Source organism: Phalacrocorax aristotelis, chromosome 12 (genome assembly GCF_949628215.1).
Source record: "Phalacrocorax aristotelis chromosome 12, bGulAri2.1, whole genome shotgun sequence".
NCBI classification, from domain to species: Eukaryota; Metazoa; Chordata; class Aves; order Suliformes; family Phalacrocoracidae; genus Phalacrocorax; species Phalacrocorax aristotelis.
The window spans coordinates 20,141,675-20,161,383 of record NC_134287.1 but is presented as its reverse complement, the minus strand read 5'-3'; the positions used below and the strand labels follow the sequence as shown (position 1 = coordinate 20,161,383).

The following is a 19,709-nucleotide window of genomic DNA, read 5'->3' as shown; positions in this document are numbered from 1 at the left end:
TACCTTTGGATGTTTGAGATGAAGAAGGACTTGTTTTATAATCAGGGGAACAGCAATATGAAGATTGCACACAGTCGTGATGGTGCTGAAAATGCAATCCAGATGTCCTGATCCCGGCTCTGTGCTGGAGTGCAGCTGGGATTTCTGTGTGCTCTGCTGTTGATGTCTTGTTTAGAAAATTGTCTTAAATGCTTGTATATGAACAAATACTTTGTTGTTCTCACAGCGATACTTGATAATACTGTTGACCATATTTCTAATTGCTCCAACACCAATTATTTTTTCTTAAGCTACAACTTAATTATTCCTTATGAAAAGTTTAAAATACATATTAAAATATTTAGCTGTTTATAGGGAAAAAATAGTTCAGCATAACTGTACTTTACATTTAGTTTCCATGATGGTCTTAGGTCACATGTACAGTTCTACATGCAAATATTTAGCCTACTCAGCCTTAAGGGTAAAAGCATTTCTGTTAGAGCCACCCTGCTGACTGCGGTCACTGCACTGCAGGTCCGCTCTTAATGCAGGAGGTACTGGCTTTGAACATGGAGCTCTTAAACGGAAAATGGTCATGCAAAGCCCAAACCTGATTACCTGTACCTCATTTAAAAAAATAGTACAGCAAGAGGGAGGGTTAATAAGAGATTATATTAGTGTTTAAAGTAGTTATGCTATTATATGGAGAGGAAAAAGAGAAAAATCAAAACTGTATCAGCTGTCTGCCGGAACTGATGCGTACTGCATCACTATGCTTGTTTTCCCAGGCAAGATGGTTTCTGATGTGCAAAGTTGGAAGTGATGCAATTGTTTAAGGGCCCTGGGTGTGAAATCCTACAGCGGCATGCTGCCTCTCGATGTTTGCTCGCACTGAGCCGCAGCTAAAGAGCTGCTGCACCACAAACGCTTCTCTCTGTAGCTGCTTGCTCCTCCCAAGCAGGGCCCAGGTGGGCTCTGGGTTTGTACTCAGCCAACTCTGTTTTCCTTTTTCAGAATCACCCAGCACTGCTGCAGTTCGCAATACAAGCTGAAGGTAAACATCTAGTCATCAGTCTGGAGAGGAATGAGTAAGTACCCTTGTTGCATGTTCACTTTGTACTGGAGGTTCTCAGAGGAGGGTTATAATTTTAAAATTGATGGTTGAAAAGTAAGCTGGGGCCAGGTTTGCTACTGGTGCCTTATGGAACCGGCCCCTAACAAGAGAGTTTTGTTCCAGTTTGGATTGTACGTTTGCATACTGCTTATAGAGCAAGAATCACAGAATCTTTATGACTGTCTGCATTTATGTAGGACTGAAAATGGACATGGTGCTTTTCGGTGTTTTCTTGTTGATCATTAATTTTATTTGATTTGGGTTTGTCCTTTCCTGTGGGAAGCCCTTTTATTTACAGTAATGTGGAAAATCCTACAGTCTTTGGAACTTTATTTGGAGGACTCATCCCTCCTGATGCAACCATGGTTGCCTCCATGCAGTGGCTGTCAGCATCTGCTTAGGGAAGATTTGGGCTTAACCCCTGCTGGACTTTTAAACGAAGCCCTCTGGGTTTGTTGGCAAAGGGCTGATGATGGGATGTTTGCGCTGTTCACAAGGCCCGTGACCAAAGCTGAGCTTGCACCCTTATTTGTGGGCTGTAAATACTGCACCTTCTCCATGTGCTCTTGACAACTCCCACTCATGTCTGCAAGCTTCCAGAGAGGGACACCAGGGGCAGATGGTGCTACGGGCAAAAATCCAGCAGAATTTTTCACAAAGGGGTACAGAACCCCACATGAAATAAAGTCACTTCTCTGGAAGTCCAATGCAGGCGGAACCAAAGCCATCGAAGTCTTAGTCTACGTTCCTAATGGCTCAACCTCTTTTCCTCTAAGGGCATTTCAAGAATATATAGTGGGAATCCAGATCAGGACAACTACATGCTGCTTGTCAAAGGAAAATCAAAGATCCCTCTCAGTCTAGGGAGAACTTCTGATAAATGTTCACAAGGATCTATGTGTTCTGTAGGCTTCCCTGCTGTGATATAAAGGCAGCAGAGCTATTTTTTTACTGTAGTACAGAGACCGTAGATGTAAGCGCTGCAGCTTTATGTGTTAGGAGGAAGGAATGTGCATGTGAAAGCAAATGTCCAAGGGAGGCCGGTACACGCTGCCTCGGGCTGGTGAGGGACAACTTCAATGGAAAACAACGGGGCACCCCTTTAGTCCTCTGTAGTAAAACAATGCAAAACACTTTTTATTTCCAGTCATTTGGATGAACCCTAACATTACCAAGCTGTGATAAAATCCTTTTCGCTTTATTATTCAACGTCAGGCCCAAATCCTGAGCTTTCTTTACATTATTTTTAATGCTCCTTAGGTGTTTGTTTCCTATCCTTGAAGAGTATATAGATCCCCCGTGCATAGGTTGCTCTGTTTCAGTAACTAGAGGAGGATTTAATTCCTTTAGTAAACAGGGATTTAACTTTATATTCTCTTAATCTTTGTCAAAGGGTGTGCCTTCCTTCAGGAATGGGAAGTATGCAGCAATTGAGGAAACTATTTACATTCCATGTCAGCGATTAAAAGAACATAAAACTGCTAATACAGGCCTTGCTGAACATACCAAACTCTCTTGTACCTGTTATAAAGTCAGCTTTAGAAAATTGTAAGATGCAATCTCCAGCTCTTTTAAAAATAGGACATGAAAGTACAGTAAATTAACTCCATGGGCATCTGTCTGACAAACCGCATTTGAAGAGGTTGAGATCTGCTCCTTAAGAAATACAGTATTTATCAATGATTATTTTCTGGTTACCTATCTCTACGGGGGGTGTCTACCAGAAGATTTACATTCTAGAAGAGTTGTGTATGGTGTTAACAACATGAGGTTCCTCACCTTAGCAGGAGCTTCTAGTTGTAAAACACTACAATTAGCCTTGCCTGTATTTGGGATTTGTAGCACACGAGGCAGTTCTTAGATCCCAAACCACGGAAAAAGTTGGTCATGGTTTTGCAAAATCACTTCTTCCTTTTCTCCTGTATCACTGACTTTTATTTCCAGAAGAAATAATGGTCTGAATGTTGCAAGTCCATGCAGAAGTTGCTTTGGTGGGTGTTGTAGGTCTATTTGTTGCCTGTTTCTGTAAATAACGCAGTGCATCTGTCTGCACAACCGGTCTGTGCTCCCCAGGGCAAACAATCTCAAGGCTTTGTGGAAATTGGTGGTTGCATTTCTTCTGCCTGTAATGACAGCGCTGGGCATGTTGTCACTGGCATGGAGAGGTGAATGGCAGCAGAGGTGAGGTGTTTGGGGCATGAAGCAAGCAGCGTGGATGCACTGCTGCTTCCAGGGGGTCCTGCAGGTTTATGGAGTGAAAAAACAATGTCCAGGAGACAAATGAAAGAATGAATTTCTGCAGAGCAGAGGATGGGGAATAAGGGCTGGTGGCAGTGAGCCAAATTGGACCTAAGGTAGACTATGGACTCCAGAGGTGTGAGAAGGTCATCGCATCCCTGAAGACGGGAGCGATGTTTCCACGCTGCAGCTCCTGCCCAGGAGTCTCCAAGGCTGCAGAGGGGACCAGCAGATGTGCATACAGACCCTGCCTCCTCCAGCCTGCTCCATCTTTCTGATGTTGGCATGAAATCTGCAGCTCGAACATCGTGAAAGCACTGATGCTGAGCATTGGAGTAGCCATTAAATCAGCATGTTTAGGTAGAAGTAGAGTGCTAAACACAAACATCTTTTCTTGAGTTCTTGAGTAATAAGTGACAACGCATATGAAGCTGTGATATGTGTGCTGTTATTTTACCATAGCTTCATGTAAAGCATGTTATTCCTTGGAGAATGGTGGGGGTGGAGGTGGAGGGGACCCCTAAATTACATAATTTCTGCATTGGGTCATGCAAAAAAAAAAAAAAAAAAGAAACTGGATGTGATTTTCCATGGTTAGTAGAAACAGCTGCTTTGAGTAGTCTTGACATTAAACTCCATTTACTGAAAACCTTAGAGATTTTCCAAACCTTGAGTTATATTTCAAAACATGATTCAGATACATTAGGCAACCCCAAGTGGGGACTGATGTGTTAAACCATCTGTTATCTATGGAAATACTTAATGTCAGCTTGGTGTTTTCTGATATTTAGACTCAGCAAGATCTGTTCATATGTATTGGGCAAGATGTTATAAGTTAGTTCTGGAAGAGTTACTGGTACCTAACTTCACAGAGTAGGTTTTAAAATCTTCTCTATGTTTTCCAGCTGTTGGGTTTACTTCTGTACATATTCATTAAATACTTTAGTGATTAATTTTCAGGCATTGCACATTTGTAATCACAAAAACAAAATTATTTGCTCCGAATTCAATTTGTCAATTGTAGAAAACCTGCTAGCGAGCTTATGTTGCAAGTACATTTCTTACTATGATTTAGTTGCAAAATATGATTGCACTCCTGAGAACCCTAAGCTCTGCAGTACCTTAACTGTTTTAGAAACACTTGTCATATGGGGAGATTTCCAGAATCAGCAAATCATCGATCAGCTGCAAAATAAACCACCCTTCAGAGCAGCTGACTGTACCGGTGTGCATTACATCAATAATACTGATGCATTGTTGTTGTGCAAGGGACAGTAATGTATGCACATATAAATTCTCTTAAAGTTGATTGCAGCATGTGGGTCTTAGAGGAAAGTAGGCTTACCATTGTGTAAATGAAACAAAACCCCTGTAAGATTAAATCTGAGTTGGAGAGTGGAACGGTATGTGACTACTGGCTGTTTTTCTGTAACTGGAAACATTTTACACTCTGTCAGAAATAGGTCTGTATACAGCAAAGTACTTAAGTGTTCTTTTAACTTTAAACATATGAGTAATCCAGGTAAAGTCAGTGGAATTACTTATTTTCAAAATTAATTTCATGCTTAAATGATTTGCGGACAAAGGTCATAATTATGAATGTCAAAGAAATATAACTTTGAACAGATGTTAGAGAGCTTTTTCAGTGCTGACTCCTGTATATACCTGGGTCTGTGGCGGGCAAAGATAAAAAGCCGAGATAAATCGAGAGCTTGTGAAGGCAAGTATGGCGGCAGGACGGCTTTGCCCTAAGGACCTCAGCATCGGCAAGATCTCAGGTGTGTTCTGTACAATTTGCCTCTGGTGGGAATTCATGGCCAGCATGGCAGAGGGAGCAGTAAGGGTGCGACCAGTGCGGTTGTGGCTGATGGGCCATTGGCAGTGTCCAGGGGAACGTGGAAATGGAAAGAAAAAGCTCGAGTATTTTAGAGAAGCAGAGTTCACTATTCATTTCCCCATAACTTTATGATCTTTCTTTGTCAGGTTTATAACAGCGCTTAGCAAAGCAATATAAAAAGGGGAATATATGAGGTTAGATTGCTGCCTTTTATTCCCTCAGTAAAAATTCTTCTATTTTATCAGGAGGCAAAATCCACCCCAGGCCATGGTATAAGTCTCCATCTTATCCTTTAAATCCCCTAGGATTCCAGAGATCTCCAGAAGTTTAGAGTATCTCTGACTCTCCCCCTTGCATGTTTACCACTTCTACACGGAGACACAGTACCAGGGGTGTATTGGGAGGGTAATGGTGCAGTATTGGGGGTCACTTTGAAAGCTTAGCTCCGAGAGAGAGGAGGTTCCAGCGGTGTTCCCTCTGCCTGAAAAGCAGGCAATAGGCATCTTCATGCGTAGTACTGATGTTACCTGTTCCAATGAGGCTTCAGTGCTCAGAAATCTTCTGTATCCTTTTTTGGTTACAAGAAAAGAAGTAGTTCTCTCATTCTTTTCTGCCTGACCTTTCTGAATGAGAGCACTGGTTGGTGTGCAAATGGCATTCTAGCTGGATTAATTTAGCAGGGAAACAACCCATTTCTCGTGCCAAAGAAAATAGCTGGCAAAATTTGTTAATGAATTGACGTGCTTATATAAAATCAATGCCTTGAAATGCAATAGAAGAAACCCATATAAACAAACACCAAACAGAGAAATGAGACCTCTCAGAATAGACTTCTTATAATTCTGCACTGTAACTTAGCCAAAAAACTGTGACCCCTGACTGTTTTATCTGCAAATGCTGGAGCTGGCAGCTGTACTGCAACATTTCAGTGTGAGCTGACAGTTGGGGTTTCACTTTAATGGAAGTGACATCTTTCCCCTTCTGTAATGACAACGGTCAAATGGTTTACACTGCACTGAAATGTGAAATTCAGCTATGACAGCTAGAGTAGTGATGGTAATCTGTGGCTCTAGGGTTGCAGGTATTTGCGGTAGCTTTGTGGTATAAGGTTGGCATCTTTAGTGTGGGCGTTGAGATACCAGGATTTGTTCTATAATTAAATGAGTATCAGCACAGGTTGGCATTAGCAATGGTAGTGGAGGTCGTATGGTTGGGGCTACCTTTGGCTGTGTCGTTTTGGAGCAGTGTGTTGGAGTGAACTGGTTCAGCTCCATCAGGAGAGAAACTGCTGCTTTCTTGATCTGTTTGTCCTCTCCTTACATAAATACACCAAAAGAAATGAACAATGAGAGAATTTATTTATATGCTGATATAATATGCTGGAAGTGGCGAGGATGAAAAGACTGGAATTTGTATTCAGGAGACCTTCTTGTGGCTGAATGTCAGAATTTCTAACACAGTCAAGCTTCTTATCTTCCCATGCCCCATAAAACAGTGGGGCAATGGGGCTGTGCCAAGTCCCCTGGAGAGAAGAGAGGACTGTGTCCTATCCGCAGCCCAAACCCCGGGGCCGGGAGAGTACGTGGGAGCAGGAGAGCCGGTGTTACTCTGTCCTTGCCCTCCAGCCCTGGCACGTGTGAAGGACCAGGGGAATGACCCCCTTTCTCAGATGGGAAAACTGAGATATGGGGAAGTTTAACATTTCTGTATGTACTGCAGAACTACAAATCTTGTTCATATAACGTGCAAAAAAATTAGTCTGGTGGGTAGGGCAGGTGCTGTTTTCTCTGTGTGAATGTTTTCCTGAGAATGGTAGTTTCCAGAGCTACATTAGTTGACAGTTTGAACAAAGTTAACACAAGGTTTTGCTTGTTCAGTGTCTGTCAAAGCAACCCTAGAGCTGTACCTTCCAATTAAATATAAAACAATAATAAAAAGGGAAATACACTTGCTGGTGCAATAAGTTTAATAAAGAAGTGCCTGCTTTAGATTTCCCTTTCTAATATATTGCAGAAGTAGAATATTATATTTTCAGAACTGTGTTTTAATCTCCCTTTGTGCTGCAGACTGTGAGGTTTTCAGCATTTCATTTTACCATTGCTCAGCAGAGAGGTCGGGGAGGAGAGCTGGCTATCAGAAGACAATAGGAATGTGCACTCCCTCCCTCCTGCGGGCAGGCTGGAGTCAGCTCGATCGCGATAATAACAAACACACAGGCAAAATGTAATCATCTGGAACTGTAAAATAAATAATTAGGGGAGAGACAAAAGATAAAAACAATTTTCTGGAAGCCTTGTAATCTCCCACTGATAGTCATATGCCAGCCCACGTGGCGCAGAAGCGTTATGTGCCCGAGGAGCAATGGCCTCGCAGCCACAGTTTTGCAGGTTGGCAGGCGAAGTACGGGTGCGTCCAGCTGGACCCAGGCTTTGCTTGCAAAGCTCTTGGGTGTTCCTCACGTGTTTCTGCTATCGGCTGCTTGGGCAGGTTTCAGATTTCTTTTGTTTTTTGTGTTTTTTTAAAATTTATTTCTAACAAGAGTGAGCAGCATTTCCATAGCAGCGAAGGGGCAGCACTGAATTCTGCTTTGCATCATCATGTGCCAAATCATTACCCGGGGTGCTTGGTCTCCTTTTCACAATACATGTAAAGATACCAGGCCAAAACTGAGAGGATTCTCCTGCTTTTCAGAAACATTTATGGATATTGCTTTCTGGCTTCAGAAACACAGGGAGGACAGTAAATGAATTTTCAAGTCAAAATTGAGGCTGAACCTGCTTTTAATGATTTTTCTATTAGATATTTTCACTTTGGTGCTCAGTCCGGTGTCTTTGAATAATAGCAGTTATGTGACTGTACGTCCAGCATCTCTAGAATTTATCTTTTTGCATCTGGTGGAGTTTTGCTGGCACATGCTCAGTTCCTAGGACCTCAACTTCTCCTGAAGGCTTTGTAGAGAGAACAACAGTGTTGCCTCCATAAAATTTTATGGGGAAAGATGCCAGCTATTTTATTTGCTTATAGTGTTCACTGTTTCATGTATTTATTTTTAGAGTGTTGGTAAATGCAGAGTACACTGAAGTACAGTTCCTCAGATGAATTCTCCATTATTTTATGTTGCATATGGAAATGAAGCATTCAGAAGGAACAATTCAGTTCTGCTCATAATCCCTGTCCGGGAGCCTGATCCGCATCCCCACCGGGCACGGGGCTGGGCACAAGCACGTGCCTCCCAAAGCAGGCACCAGCTTCCCAGCTTTTGACTGATCTCCACCAAAAGTGGCCGTGTAGCTGCTGCAGACCTTTCTGGCAATCTGCAGGGGATCCTTCCTAGAAGCATTAACAGCCAATCTCCTTGTCCATGTGTGTGGTGGCAGGGGTCCCTGCACGTGTCCTCCCCAATCTGCACAACTGCCACTGATTCCCCATCATGAATATTGAGCAACAGGGTCAAGTTCTGTAACGCAGATTTGTGTCTACAGATGTACAAATTTGTGTAAAACATAGATCAATCATCAGCATCTGAGTGAACATCCACTCAGCCCTTCCCCTCTGACCCACCAAAGCACAAACTGCACATCTGTGAGGAAGAGGTACATCTTATTGTTTCCCTAAAACACGTATATTTTAATATGATAAACTATCTTTATGTCAGATTGCTGCTGCTGCTGGCACCTGTTTGTATCGTGCTCCATCCAGGTAATCGTCCCTTCCCTGAGTTTGCCCTCTTAGGATTTTAGCTGGCTGGTGGATGTACCAGAAAGGAGGTGACAGCAGGAGGATGTCCCATGTCCTGGCAATACATGTCTGTGTCCATGACAGCACAAACTGGAAAAAACATCACAACAATTGAAATAATTCAAGTATTTGAGGGTCTTTTTAACCTTCTCTTTTGTTGTGATATTTAAGATTCATACTGTCAAGCTTTTCTGCTCTGTCATAAGATTAAAAAAAAAACCCAAACCAAAACCAAACCCCTGGTAATATTGTGACAGTCATGGTAAAATCCTACGGTTTGGCAGCTTTGCCATGCTGTGGTCATGGAGTTTAGATACATGGAGGTTCAAGAGCAGCTTTTTTTCCCTCCACACTCTGCCCCAAGTGATTTGTATTTCGAGGGCCTGGGGCATGGTTTTACATCCCTGTAGCCTTAAAGGAATAAATATTTATGAAGAACTGAATGCAGGAATATTTTTAAGGGTCTAAAGAGAAATAAGTCATCCTGTTCTCATGAAGAGTTCGTACCTTAGTTTCCTTTAAAAGCCTCAGTCAGGAATTGAGTGCAGGAACTTCCACATAAATTTTGACCTAATCTGGCTCTCTTTTTACCTTTTTTTCTTTCTTCCTTCTTTCTTCTTCTTTTTTTTTTTTCTTTTTCCCTTTTTTGCTCTTTTGCCCTTTCTCAAAACCCTTTTGAGAGAGATTTCCAGGTGTATATGAATTCCCATAGACAAAGTAGGGCAGCCGTCAGCATTTCAAGCTTTTCTGTCCTGCCAGGGGTGCAGGTAAGGAGGCCAGCGTGCACAGACCCCCTCTCTAAAAATATTTGAATCCTCCTGTCTCACAAAATATGGGGAGAGGGGAGGGCCAGTGGGAGGAAGAAATTAATGCCCCACATTGACAGGAGAAGAGTATGATCCCTGGACGTTTCTTTGGGCACGATCCGATTCAACATCACTGATGTAACGGTTTCTTTCACATTTTTTTGAGAGAGGCGTATGTGACTCAGGCAGCAGGCATGTCTGCAGAGCTGCTTGTGCAACAGCTGTTTCTCTGCGTCTACTTGTGGAAGGTTTTTGTCTTGGAAAAAAGGGAAAGAAAAGAAAAAGAGCGAAAAAGAAGGGGGAAAGAAAAGAAATTAAGAAAGAAAAAGAGAAAAAGCCAGACACAAGGTACTTAAGGACAAGAATCTTCTGTATAGGGCTGGATTCAGAGAAGCAGATACTTTCCTGGACGCTAAATTTGAGACTCTTTCCAGAAAATGTCAGTTCCTGTCCAAGTGACAGAGCAGTTTCTCAGGGCTGCAGAGGATGGCAGAAAGCGCTGCCGAAGAAACTAATACCCGCTTGCAAAGCGCGGTGGGGTGGGAGCGCGTGGCCGGGAGGTGCTTGCGCCGCGTCCAGCTCTGCTAGCGCTGGGCCAGGTCAGCTCACCTCCCCGCCGCCGGCTGCCCAGCCGGGAAATAGGGCTCACGCTATTTATTTATTTCATTTCCTTCGAGCGGAGCCTTGAGGATTAATTTGTTCACATTTTGAAGATGAAAAGCAGCGTATGAGCGCTAAGTATTGCAATATCGGCCAAGAGGGATGATTCAAAAAGCAGAGCGTATATGAAAAGTCTGAGTGTGGAGGAAATACATATATGGAAACATAGCTTGGCAATAGGGCACTTTTTTTTCCCCTCTTTGATGTCTGGCCTCAGTAATCCAGACAGATTCCTTCAAGAAATTGGTCCAATTTATTTCTGTGCTTTTATCTTGCTACCTGCTACTTGTTCATTTGAAGTAGCTATGAAAAAAATCGAGTACCTGGCTGCGTGTAGAAGTATGCTTTTTGTATGAATAAGGTAATTTGAGTACGCTGTAATACTCCCCCTAAATGGGACTGTTCTTGGCAATTTATGCTTCCCGAGTCCTCTCGGGATGAGAGCAGAGCTTGCCTATTCCTTCATCTGACCCACATATTCGCACTTTCTCAGTGTTGTGTAGTCCAGTAAAAGCGTATTGTCCTCTTCCTATCTGATGCTCTTCTTTTCTAAGGAAAAAAAAGAGTTATGTTTAGTTACAGCTCTAGTTATGGTTCAGTTTCAATGCAGTCTCTACCACGTTACATGATTCATCTGACTAGCATCCTGGTATCTGTTTTGCCTGTGCTTATGTATAAAATGATCATATCTTATTACAGTTCTGTAAAAAGAGAGAATAAAAGGAAGTATGTAACTCCTGCTCTCTGATCAAAATAAGTAAACTTTTGGCATATGACATTTAGAAGTAAGTTAAAGCAAGCTTCGTAGTCAAACTTAATCAGAAATACATATATGCAGCCCACTCTGACTTCAGGGGAATGGTTGCTTATTTACATGAGAAAATAATTTGATAGATATGAATGTTATTTTTACTCTGGATATTAGAAAAAGGAAAAAAAAGCTGAATGAATGGGAATTAGGAGATGGAAGTTGAGATATTTTTACATCTTAGCATTTACTACATCTCTGAAAACCACGGAAATAATAGTTTTCTTTATATTACATACTGTCCCTCGAATATAGCCTAGAATTTTTGTCTGCTTCCCTCTGTTGCTTGTACTGATGCAGTTTACAGACAGGTTCTGCATTTTCCTCTCACCATAGGTCTTTGCTTTTGCTTTGCGCTCTCCATCTCATCCATTTCCAAGCACTAGGTAAAGCGAACTCTGCATTATCCCCACCGCCCCCCAAAATTGTTTATTCTTGTTACAATTTAATACTAAGGCAGTAAATGCCTTATCAGTTTTGAAACAGCGGTCTGGATAATTCCAAGCAGATGTCTCTCTTCCTTTAATCACAACATCGGTTATTTCTTGGTCAGTCTTGATTAGCTGATTCTTACATAATGAGAAAGTATAGTTAATGGCCACTTATATGTGGGTTGAACATGCTGAAAAGAACAGCTTAGCCCCTTGAGAACAAGAGGCTGATGAGCCAGTAAAATCAAGCTAAATGGAATGAGTCTTCATTATGAGTCATTAGAAAAGATGACGCTTTGGCTAACAGATGAAATATCTTTGATGAAGACCAGTTGTAAAAGCACAACTTAATGCTTAATAAATGTATTGGGGTGACTCATAAATTCAACGTACACATTTGTTTCTTTGCAATACGTGTCAAGTCCGGTGCAACACCATTTCCTGTATTAGATGTGTCCCCTGGCTGGATATGGGCTTTAAAAAAGACACTCTTACAATCACTGGATGAAAGATGACTGTACAATAACTTGGCAAAGGATTCAAAATGAAAATAAGGAGTGTTCAGACCCACTGCATTTGGCTGGAAAATGGGTAAATCTCCCATTACGGACTGGCTAGTGCCTGTTAGGTGTATCATAATTTAATTAGATTTGAAACTAATCTAGTTGGAGATTGGATTGGATTGATTGGTGGATGCTACAATAGTTTAACTTGTTCCACAGACCCATTGGATGGCTTATGCTGTTTTAGTTGGACAAACAAAAATTAATTTATGAAACAGCAGGGATTTTGCATGCTACACAAGAAATGAAAAATAGAATGCATCTCTTATCCTTACACAAACATCAAAAAAACCCCCTAAATATAAAGTAGATAATGTCACGTTATTAGCCAGGGGGATAGTGTTGAGGGAGCATAAAAACTGGCAATGACTGTAACATAAATGCTTCTGAAACAAAAATATTTGGGAAGGAAAGCAGGGAACATGAGAGGAAGATTTTTTTTGGGTTTTGTTAAAGATGTGGGTAGCTACTAGTTTCTTCTGAAAATAAAGCAATCAGAAACAAGTAGCTACTCTTTTCACTTTTTACTTGCATTTGGGTTGAGGAGTAGTACAGTCTTTGTTCATAATGGAGTTGCATCGTCTTTAAATATCTTCATCACTTTATTTTGTGGATGTAAATTGTGGCAAATTTGTGTATTTCCAAACTATTGTAGGGATAATGCTCCAGTAGAACATGCACTTGACTTTCTTCAAACCTAGAGGTGTAGTGATTTAGTAAAACGATCTTTTTTTTTTTTTTTTTAAAACCCACTTCTTGTTAAGATATTTTTATTAAGTAGCATCTGTTTGATCTTCTTAAATAGTAAGTGCTGTTATCTGCAGAAAAAAGTATGAGGTTTTATACAAATTTAGAGGACTATCCATCAAAATGACAAGTGACAGTTCCTTGAGAGAAGTCACAGATGCCTGAGTGTAAAGATGTGTTTATCTTGACAAAGTTTGCCCAAGCTGTCCTGCAAGAAACTAAGCATTTTCCCTTAGCTTTGCAATTCCTGGAAGAAAAAAATTCACCATTGTCTAGGCAGCATCAGAGGGACTGCTTTACTTTTTGCTTCCCAGGGGGTGAATTCATTTGTTTCATTTCCACACATCATAATTTAATTCAGATCAAAGGTGCAGTCCCAAAGGCTTTCTGTCCTCCTTGCTACAGCAAGACTGACAAAGCTGTGGACCCGAATCCTTGTAATAATAGGAAGAGATATACTTGCATCTTCAGTTTTCTGCCAGTGCTTGTGCTGCCAGCGCAGTGCCTTCTCCTACCCCCGGCTGGACGTGCCGCGGGCAGCACCACTGCCCCCACCAGTGAGCCCCAAGGTGTTGGGGTCCAGCCGTGAGTCAGTGGGAGCAGAGGAGCCAGCAGCAAATATATATTTTTAATAAGTAATGAATTCACTTAGTAGGAAAGGGCAGGGTAGAGAATGAATTGTTTAACAGATTAATGTGAGTGTCTTTTATATTTCATAAACCACTTAAGTCCCTGGTGTGCTGAGCCAGGTTTTGTTTATATACATGGAAACATGAAATCTTTTCCAGTCCCTGTGCAAGTAACACAGAATTGGACTTCATTACATTGGCTAATTTAACAAGTCCTAGGAGGCTTTTTGTTACTCGGTAAGAGAGGAGGAGCCACAAACCCCAGAACTGCTGCACCAGCACAATCTCTTTGAATGAAATAATCTTCCTTGCTTTCTAAGCTCTCTGTGAAGGGTTCGCCTGCGAGGCCTGAGTTCACAGTGACCATACATACGGGGCGAGACCCAAGTTTCCTCCGGGGCTACCTGAACTGCGGAGCAGCACGTGCGAGCCCTGGTGGCAAGCTCCAGCCAGGGTTCCTGCTGCAGCATACTCTAGTATTAGTTTCTCAACAAATGGTTGGAGTTTGGTGAAGCTATGAGCTTTAATGAAGGATTTGAAGATCTTTTCTTTATAATGAAAAGCATTAAAATTCTAAAACTGGGAATTTATTTATCTCTCATAACTGATGGATAATCGTGTGGTGCTGAGAAGCGAGGCATTTTAAACTGCTGATATTATTGCTGCTATGCCCGTTAAATAGAACTAAGGCAAGCATTGTATAAATATTTTAATAGCTTTCTCCAGTATTTCTTTAGAAAATGTTTAAAGAGCCGCCTAATGTCAGACACAGATTCTTCCTATGTAAACCCTTGTTAATTTTCTTGTAATGGCTTTATTAGCATTATTTAATTGAATATTGATACATTTAGCAGCCCTTTAAGCATCCTATTTTATTGAAGTTTTACACTCACGTATAGATAAGTCGCACAATGTAGGAGCACTGATTAACTGCAACTTTGCTTAATTCTATTTGAACTAGTTCAACATGAAAGATGAAATGTAGGTACAGGCGAGCTCTCTTTATCAACTTTATGTATTTTTATATGCATAGTTTGTACCACTTAATTTAGGTTCATTTTGATTCCCAGTATGCCCAGTTAGTATCAGTATGATCACACTCTCAGAGCTAGGGGGGTCTAAATATTTTATTTGGTGAAATGTTCTGTCTTTTATCTCTTCTGTTATGAATAATTTACTTGTTGGTAGAGCTTCAGAAGTGAATCCTATTCTGCAAAAGCATATATATTTTACCAGAGAAAGTAAGTATTACAGTGATATTAGCTTTCTCCTTGGAAACTGTCCTTACAATATTAGAAGTCTGTAGAGAGGTGGATGCCTTGTCTTGTGTCACTTGGCTTAACAGCCAGCTGCTTTTCTTGTATACTTCCACACGAAGCACTGGCATCACCATACATATTTAATCGTAACATGGGTGCTTTTCTCATCTCAGATGTTCTTCTATGCCTTTTTTTTTTTTTTTTTTTACAAAGTTCAAGCAGAGTGAAAATCACTTCAAGAGTAGAGGGACTGTGGAAGATCATGTACTGTACTGAAACCACATCTCTAGGGCTTTTGCCGTTGCTGGATTTTTGCATAGGCTTCCTGCACTGGGGTGAATTTTGTAGATTTTCCTAACATCTACTCATGTATTGTTCAGATAATTAGAGGTGCAGCAGGTTTACTAAGTTAGTTTTTCATGTTTATTTTCATTCACACACTCAGCTGAAACCATAATACCCCTTGCGTTTGAGCAGTTTTACCAGCCAGGCTTTGAATGGTCTGTCAACATCTGAGAGTTAAAACAGAGCAGGATGTGACCTTACCTATTTTTCAGTTCAGCAGGAAAACAGTCTCATTTTTGGGAGTAGAATTGAAAGAAGAAAATCTCTTTTCTGTCGGCTTTCCTGTAGTCCTCTTATGAAAGGCAAAGTATGGATTTTCCATGCAGGTAGGTTACAGGGAGAGTATTCAACCTGCAGCATGACATGTTTTGCAAAAGGCTCAGATCCTGAGATCTGATCTCAGCTCTGTGGATTTTGCCATGTTTCCTGAAGACCATGCAAGGGCAGGTATGTCTGTGAAAATTCAGCAGTTGATAACTGAAATCTTCAAGAACTGCAGATCCCACAAGATTCCAAAATTTTGCATTATTATATGTTTTTTGAGAAATCAGTGTGTTTTGGTGATTGTGGTCTACAACCTGAGCTCTTCCTTACCTTAAAAATTGAATTAATCTTAAACGTCAGCCAGATGCAATTTCCTCCTCCTTACTTTATCTAAAGGCATCACCTGAAAGACTCTTACTGCTTGCGACAATTGCCTTGAACTCTCTGATGCTGCTGTGGGATTGTAAAACACAGTGTAACACTTAAGCATTATTAGAAGTGTTGGAGGAGGAATGTGAGAAAGGACTTGTGGATAGGTTACGCACAAGTTGGAGTACCAATTTTTAAGCAAATGTGTAAGATGGGAATGTGGGATATAGGCAGTCTCTTTAGCTGTGATTACAACTCATGTCAACACCAAAATGAAAGCACTGCCACCAGGGCTGAGGCTCCTGACCCACAGTCATTTCTCAGGAATCCCACCCTTGGCTCACGTGTGAGATGCTGGATTCCCAGCATGGTGGCACAGGAGAAAATTTTCCTGTCGGTGAAAAAAAAAGATCTAAAATGTAGCTTTGGAGTACTAAAGTGTTTGGGTGCTTTAACTTTGGGGAGTGTAAAGCACCTAGGGAGTAACTGAACAGAAATTCATCTCATTCAGATATAAATCAATAACTCGCTTTAGACATGGGCTAGATCAGAATCCATTAACTCTACTAGAGCTCTGCATTGTTAGCAGAAGTATGTTTGACTTAAATTAACTAATGAGAATATCAGACACAGAGCAGAAGCTCATTAAATGAGACTGTCTTGTTCTTTGTTTAACAGTTCAGTGAGCAAAGGTAGAGAAACAATGTGGTGGAGTGGTGACAAAAGAGTCTGAGGGAGGAACTGGATGTAGACAGAGAGCAAAACTGATATGGGCAAGTTTATGTGGAGGGAGTAGGACTTTTACTGTCATTGATGATTTAGGGGAAAAGGGGAGAAATGGAGACCCCTTTGGTAAAGGTTTAGCACTGAAATATAAAGAGATCAGTAGGAAAAAAACCCTTGACACTATGGACTTGATAAAAGGCAAAAAAACCAGTATGTAAAAGAGAGCTGAAGGCAGTAGAGAAGTTGTGGTTAATGGTCTGGAAGGTCTAAGAGGCAGCGCTGATATGAGGGTAAGGAACCTGGGGGATTCAGTCACAGAATGTGGGTGGGTTTGCTGATGTCACGAGATCACAGAATTAACTCATTTAGCTTTCACACGGACATGAAATCATGCAGTGACGTGGTTCCCACAAAGGCATGAGAGGAGGCTCTGATTGCAACCTCATTTACATAACACAGCATATACGCCATAGAGTACTCCATCCTGGACACCACTTGTAGCTGGTCACAGCAGGATAAGGAGGGCTAGAGAGCCAGATGTACATTTTGTGTAGGTGATGGCAGAGAAAAGAGGCTCAGGTAAGACATATACATAGGAATCTTCTACAGAAAACCTTTCTTGTGCAGCAAGGTTGCACATGAACTGCTGTTAATGAAAACGGAGTCGCGGTGGTGAGCCCTAGAAGTCAGGAGATCCCGTATGCGCCCAGTTTGGCTGCCAAAACTTGTTTTGATTTCCATTCCTGGAAGGATTCTGAGAACAGAATTTATTAAGAAGGGATTATTGCAATCCAGAGATAAGGAAAACTTATGATAATACATCAATCCAAGCAAAGGAATGATGTCAAGTATGTGATTGACGGTGCAACTCTTGGTAGGACTTTAACCCTGGAAGTTCCACCCCAGGTATGTGGTGAAGAGCCCAGCTGGTATTGAAAGAGGATGTTAGAGGAGATGGACTGCCTTTCCCCTTAGGAAATTATGTCAGGAACGAAGTATAAGGAAACGGACACAACATGATAATTCCTGACTAAAAATTGAACAGGAAGAACGGGTTAGGTCAAGGGGACACATTACTCATTTAAGGTCTTCTTAATTTATAAAGCTGTAATAGTGTCAACCATGAGCAATTCCTGTGTGTTCTCCATATCATTATTTTCAGTTGCCTAAATAGAACGACGTTCCCAGTGAAGAGAAGAGGTAGAGGGGAAGACAACAGGTGGCAATGGTAGAGAACAAATTGGTCACAGGATAGATCCTTTGCTTTACAAAACTTAAGTTAAAGAGAAAAGTACTGGAAAATATGCCATAGCAGGAGAGTAAAATGCAACCCAATAACGTAAGAGACTTGAAAATATGCTGACTCTATAATAATGTCTGATTTTTAGTTTTCTCTGGGATCTTGAAGAACAATTTTATTGATACCAGAATTGGCTGACTGATTTTGATAGTTGAAGCTTATATAGAAGAGGAAACAACTCTGTTTTCTATAGGAAAATAGAAAACTTTTTATTTAGAAGGGATGAAAACATGGGATTCAGAAGCACAGGATTTTCTCAAATGGAGCACAGAGAAAAGTCTTTGCATCCACCAGCGAATGAACAAAGAATTGGGAAAAGGGAAAATTAGGAGCCTTCAGACTTAGAAGGAGGTTTAGGATGCAACTTTAGTTTAAGTACTAAAGTAGCTCCATTTGGAGCTTGGTTACATTAATGCTTTGTATCAGCTGTGTGCGTTGGGTTCAGAGGAGAAAGGGAACTCCTCTCAGACACACTTAAAGAAGAGCTAATGTACTATTCAGATATTTTAGCAAAAGTCAATTCTAATTTATTTCTCTGTATTACTGATGTCATTGCATGAATCATTGCAGAAGATATGGAGATGAGAATAAAAAAAGTGAAATTGGGAAGGCCTAGTATTTTTCATACCTTGTCAGTTGTGACATTTAATCTTAATTATGTCTGAATTTGACTGATTTTCCAATTGTCTGAGTTTAGCAAGAGTTATGTTGTTGCTAGGACACAGCTACTTCATGTGATACATCTATCATGAACATAAAAGAAAGATTTTAAAGACTGATTCTTATATTTACACTCACAAGCGTATTTTGAGCAGCAGTGTCCTAAATGCAGAAGCACCACAACACCCTTATTCTGAAATAAAGGCATCAAGTGGTGGTTAAGAAACATTTCATTTTTTAATCTCTCCATGGACAAATAGGAAAGCGGAGCATGCTCTACCCTGGTTCTTGTTTCCTGTGATTCCTTTGTTTATCATTTTCATGTTCTCAGTAGTGAATTTGATTTGTTCTGTTTCTCTTCTGTTGCATGTGAGAGGTATCCTACTACCACTCATTTCTGCCTCTGATTTGTCTCCTCCTTTTGAAAATTAATCATTAATTTTTAAGAACAGTCGCAGATACTCTGCTGATTCCCCACTCCCTCGCAGGGTATCTCTGAATTTCTTTTTTTATTATGGTCATGACATAGAGGAATTCACTGCATGTGTTCCTATGGACGCTGAGCCACGCGTGCAGTAATTCTATTCTATATTACAGGTACTAATTATATAGTGGTGACTTCCAAGGCCACCTTTGTGACATTTTCATGGAAGATTTGAGGCTGCACTTTTTCAGTGGGCCTGAATGGACTGGATGCCTGAATCAGCAACAGTGCGTTCATTTCTAACTCTCTTGCTCCTGAAAGGCCTCAGTAAAATTTCTCTGATGATGTAAAATAAGACCTGTGAGGTCTTGTCATGTTTGAATCATGTCCCGAAAGCCCACAGAAGCTCTGCAGGCAGTTTGGATGCAGAATTGCTCCCCATAACTGTAGTAAATGAACCTCTCTACTGTTAATCGGTTTGGACTATTTATATCTGTGACCCAACTGTTAGAGCATGTCACAGCTCTGGATGGATTTCAAGAACCAATACCTTGCCCTTGCTGACCTGACAGGGTAATTTTTTTAATCCTGAGAGATAAGTAGTGTGGAAATGGACTCATTAAGACTCTTCTATTAGTTAGGGGTCTTCCAAATCATGGCCGTGTTTGGGTCCCAGTAAGTTCACACCACAGCCTGGCCACATGGTGAACTAACTCAGTCACATTTATTGTCACTACATGGTTGATAAATATGCAGGATAGCAGCATGGCTACGGGAGCAGAGCTGGGAAATCTTTTGGCTTCCTATTTTTC

General features: G+C 41.0%; 1 protein-coding gene across 2 annotated transcripts in view; it reads left to right on the top strand.

The window, feature by feature from the left end:
- The window catches only part of ADAM12 (ADAM metallopeptidase domain 12), a 190,411-nt gene that overhangs the window by 49,417 nt on the left and 121,285 nt on the right, over positions 1-19,709 (top strand). For both annotated transcript variants that reach the window (XM_075107644.1, XM_075107645.1), the window contains exon 3: positions 994-1,067. In XM_075107644.1, the coding sequence (XP_074963745.1) occupies positions 994-1,067 (74 nt within the window). The remainder of the gene's footprint in view (positions 1-993; positions 1,068-19,709) is intronic.